Below are 4,813 nucleotides of genomic sequence, written 5' to 3' on the forward strand. Positions count from 1 at the left end.
AATTTTCAAGCTTAACAGAAAATGTCACATTTCACACACACACATGCATTTATGAATAACAATTAATTCTCTATGCATCTCGCACTCCACAGAGTAGCATATACTAAATGTCATTCACTCCTCTTTTAACACTCCACAAAGCTGTACATAGTAGACAGTAGACACCATGGACTCCCCCCCACCAAGAATTGCTCTTAGATCCATCCAACTCTTACAGTAACAAGCCCACCAGCTCACTCACATGTACATAGGTCCATGTTTGCGTGCACAAGGCATCCAAAGTGAGTGCAAAAGAGGCGAATAAAGTTGGGAAGAGGGGAAATGGAGGGCTTGTCGAGGGGGCTTATCCCCTAAAGAGTCAGATCCACATGCTCCCTCAGAATCTTACACTCTATTTCAGAAAGGCTGGGCCTTCTTGATGGATCGTGATCACTTGACTTGGTATGTCGTGGCCATAATTTAGTCACTGGGTCTGGACAACCTGATACATATCCAATTTGTTGTAAACATATTAATAGCAGCTTTATAACCTCTTTTCTCTTCTAAACAAAAGCGAATATAAAATTGCAAATTGCTACCATATTTTGGAACAGGAAGATCCTTGATGCTGGCAGAAATGGCATGCACATCTATTTGGTCACAGTGTAGCAAGCCAAGCAATTGATTCAGACATAATAACTCGCGTCCTCCAACATCTATAAGATCATCATATTGGATAACTGCATGCGCTACCTGTTTCCAACATATGTGATTTTGGAGATAGCTGTCCATGAGCTTCTTTAGATACCTGAAGTTAAAAAAGTCCTTAATGGCATATTTAGATAGGTCAGATGCAAAATCCACTTCCATCAAATGCTATTATTGCAGATTTTCTCTCGTCTCTTTCAAAGGAGGATAGTGGTTCTTCTACTGGGCAGGTGGATGATTTTGCCGAGATATCCTCACATATTCTCGAGCTTCCTACTTTGGTAGTTGCTTCTCCTTCCTATGTTTCAGAGGAGGCATCTTCCACTATCTTGGAGCCTGTCCCTACTTTGAACCTGACAACTTCTACTATCATTGATTATCAGTTTGTTCCAATGGTTGTTTCATCTCCTTCTTCTTCAGAGGAGAAGTCTACTTCGGTCCCGATACTTGTTGCAGATGCAGAGGAGGTACCATCTATGGTTCCATCTCCTGAGGGCTTCTCTCTTCAGATTGATCCTATTGTTTCGTCTTCGATATCTTCTCGATCTTCTCGTGGCTTTTTCCGATGACCTTCTCGGTATTCAGATGTACCATATCTTCGCGAGCTTTGTGCCTTTTATGAGGAGGTTGTTCCTTCAGACTCTTTGGAGGTCTTTCTTCAGTGTGCTAGAGTCGCCCATCTGGCGCTGAAGAGGAGGTGTTGGCATTATCATCTCCAGATTGGGCATATATGTGCATATTTCATGCTGTATCTCGCCAGATTTATGAGGCCATGCATTCATCTTATTTTAGATATTTTTCTGCTATTTTTGTCTATTTTTTAGACATTATTCTAGTATTTTTGCATAGTCGGCCAGCCCACTGTTTTTATACTGGCCGACCAGCTCTTGTCCAACCTATAAATAGGTGGCTTGGGTTAGCATCATTAGCACTTCATTATTCAACCATTGCTGTTGGTTGTATGCACCTACGGGCAGCCCTCGTGCTCTACTTCAGCAGATAACAAGTTTTCTACTTCAGTTCTTTTACACGTGTGTTTCTTTGCAAGATCTATTTGCTGTTTTTCTGATTTACAGCCATTCTTTCACAACAGAGAGTACCCTCTACATCAAGGTGAACAAAGAAGATTTAATTATCATAATCCTATATGTGGATGATATGTTGCTAACAAGGACCAATGAGGATAAAATTGCAGCATTCAAGGCTGATATTGAATCCTCATTTGAGAAGTCAAATCTCAAGTTGTTCCACTGTTATTTGGACATATAGTTTGTACAATTACAAGAGGCCATTTTTTTGCTATAGTCCAAGTACATAAAGGGGCAACTACCAACGTTCACATTTGAGGAATGTAAACCTATTTCTACTCCAACAGAATCTAGGCTTAGGCTGAGTATGTATGATGCAAGAGCTTGTGATGCCACTCTTTAAATGTCAAATCTCACACTGTTACACTATAATTTGGGCATTCAGTTCGTACAATTACAAGAGGGCATTGTTTTGCTACAGCCCAAGTACATAAAGGGGCAACTACAAAGGTTCAAATTTGAGGAATGTAAGCCTATTTCTACTCCAACAGAACCCAAGCTTAGGCTGAGTATGTATGATGCATGAGCCTTCTAATGCCACTCCTTACAACCAAGCTGTTGGCTGCCTCATATACTTGTGTAACAAAAGGCTGGACATTCAATTTGGAGTGTCCCAGTAGACAAAATTTATGCACAACCCAAGGACAAAGCATTGGCTGGTGCTTCCAATGATTCGGATTGAGATGGTGCTTATGACACCAGACACTCCACGAGTGACAATTGCTTTTTCCTTGGGAGCTCATGCATGTCATGGTTGAGCAAAAAGTAACCTATTGTGGCTACATCTTCACGTGAAGTTGAGTACATGGCAGCTTTCACTACTAACGTTGAGTGTGTATGGCTGAGGAAATTGATGGCGGATCTTCGTGGAAGTCAACAAAGTCTAGACACCCACTCCCATTCTCACTGACAATAAGAGGGTTGTAGCTGGGCTGTGAATCCAGTCTACCATGCTCAAAACAAGCACATAGAGATACATTATTACTATGTGAGAGAGAGGCTTCATGCAAGGAAGATTAGTTTGCTTTATTGTCCTACTGAAGAGCACTTCTTGATGGTCTCAGAGTATGGCTTCATTGAGGCACTACTGTATCTACATGGACACATGTCGCATGTGTCATGGAAACGGCCGAAACATCGCAGGGGAAACGCAGGGAGTATGTCGTTTCGAAAATGGAAATGGCCGAAACAGTTGAAACGCATTTCAGATCTTTGCACCGGCTGAAACAACCCAAAGTTTCAAGAGTTTACTATGGTTGAGAGTATCCTCCCACCACCTTCAGATTAAGTTTGGGAGAGGTGAGAACATTCCACATGAAGCATAGACATGCTGGAGGAGGATTACGTATGCAGATGCCAAGTCTACTATGAGATTCGTGGGAGATTTCATTGCCTCTTCCGAGATGGTCTTAGGCCTTTCTCACAGTTAACGCAATATAGAGATCAGAGATGTTTGGGCTTGTACTTGATAAAGCTCGCCGTCGTCAAGGGACTTGATGAGACAACAATCAAGGAGGTAGGATCAGTAGAACATCTCTCAACCTCCATTACACAATAGTAATGTGAAACAAGGGTCAAGCTTTCAATTGAAAAAGCTTTCATTGTATTCCCAACATCTTCCTATATAGAAATGCTGAGTAATTAGAACTATGTGTATGTTTGTAACACACGAACAAAATGCACAACGTGATATAAAACACAATACATGACATGCGAAACATAACATATAATGGAGATTGAAACAGGCTAGAATTTGCAGTATGCTTAGAAGGGGGGTTATCCAAAAAAAAATTCAAAAGAAAAGTACGGTTTGGCCTTTCAAATCTCTCCACAAAAAACTGAAGGTGTAATAGTTAGCCCTTCAAATAAAGTTTTGAGGTTGCTCTTCAAATTCAAGGGCTGAGACAGAGAGAGAGAGAGGTATTAACGTTGGTGGAATGCAACGCGAGGGCATATACGACCAAAGGTGAGACTTGAACTCGGTATTAACAGACACACACACAGAGAGAGAGAGAGAGAGAGAGAGAGAGAGAATATGCTCACCCCATGTCTTCTTTGGCGATCCAGCCAACTCTCAAATAAGAGTTCACCACACCACACACATCCCTCTGAGTGAGGACTATTAAGTCTGCGGTTGCGGGATCCCACTCCTCGGACCACTCATGCGTCTTCACGAGAACGTGCGCAGCATCAGAGAGACGACCGACTCCACGCTGCACCAGCTTGGTTTGCGTGACGCGATGCATCCAGTAGCTATGCACGCGCTCGCCGCTTTGCTCCAGGAGCAGCCTCAGAGCATTGAAGAGCCATGTGGAGCCTGCCATCCATGCTTACATGCGTATGGTCAGGTTAATACAAGAAACTGCACCGCTTCTGGTAGGGTTTTTCTGTACCTGAGCGCTGAGGACCGGCACAGATGACCAGTTTTCCACGGCCGCGCGGTACGACGCAGGAGTTGCTACCCCAACCTTCGCTCTTGTGGAGAAACTCGCACTCGTCGTCTAAGCAGCGTGTGTTCTCTATACACACAAGCTCCTCTGCCCATCCAGGAATTTCTGGACCACGCTCTGACATTGACGGCGCTGGGCTGGAGCACTTGACGTGCCCCAGGGCAAAACAAGTTCCAAATGCTGGTGTTGCTGCCTCTGCCGCCTCCATCACTAAGGAGCGTGCAGGGACGGGTCATCCAAAAAGTTGTAAGAACACAAACTGTTCTAGTCTACAGGGAATCGAACCCCAAACTAACATGTTCACTACTGTGAGACCACCAAGAGGATTTTCACAAGTCAGTAATTTTTCAAAGAAAGTAAACAACAAGATTAATAAGAAACTCACCCGCTTAGCCTATGATCATGTTGCATTCTCAAATGAAAGTCTTGAACAAGGCACCTCACACCCTCATGTCCCTGATTCATTGACGTCCCATGCTAGCCCTTCCACACTTGCATTCTCAAATGAAAGTCTTGAACAAGACACCTCACACCCTCATGTCCGTGATTCATTGACGTCCCATGCTAGCCCTTCCACACTGTCTCCCC

At 43.4% G+C, this 4,813-nt stretch overlaps 1 protein-coding gene across 3 annotated transcripts in view; it reads right to left on the reverse strand.

The window, feature by feature from the left end:
* Window positions 1–4,559, reverse strand: part of LOC147634729 (uncharacterized) — a 4,588-nt gene extending 29 nt beyond the window's left edge. The window contains exons 1-5 of one of the 3 annotated variants that reach the window (XM_086803891.1): window positions 4,169–4,559; window positions 3,819–4,104; window positions 733–787; window positions 579–629; window positions 1–481 (exon numbers count right to left, since the gene is read on the reverse strand). The exon at window positions 1–481 is cut by the window's left edge and continues 29 nt beyond it. In XM_086803891.1, the coding sequence (XP_086660017.1) occupies window positions 464–481; window positions 579–629; window positions 733–787; window positions 3,819–4,104; window positions 4,169–4,433 (675 nt within the window). In that variant the 5' untranslated portion in view covers window positions 4,434–4,559 and the 3' untranslated portion in view covers window positions 1–463. Of the gene's footprint in view, window positions 482–578; window positions 788–3,818; window positions 4,105–4,168 lie in introns of all 3 variants that reach the window. The other 2 variants (XM_086803889.1, XM_086803890.1) reach the window with 2 other exon arrangements.
* Between the last annotated feature and the right edge of the window lie 254 nt (window positions 4,560–4,813).

Source organism: Cibotium barometz, chromosome 10, assembly GCF_041138505.1.
Source record: "Cibotium barometz isolate CiBa-2024 chromosome 10, ASM4113850v1, whole genome shotgun sequence".
Taxonomy (NCBI): Eukaryota; Viridiplantae; Streptophyta; class Polypodiopsida; order Cyatheales; family Cibotiaceae; genus Cibotium; species Cibotium barometz.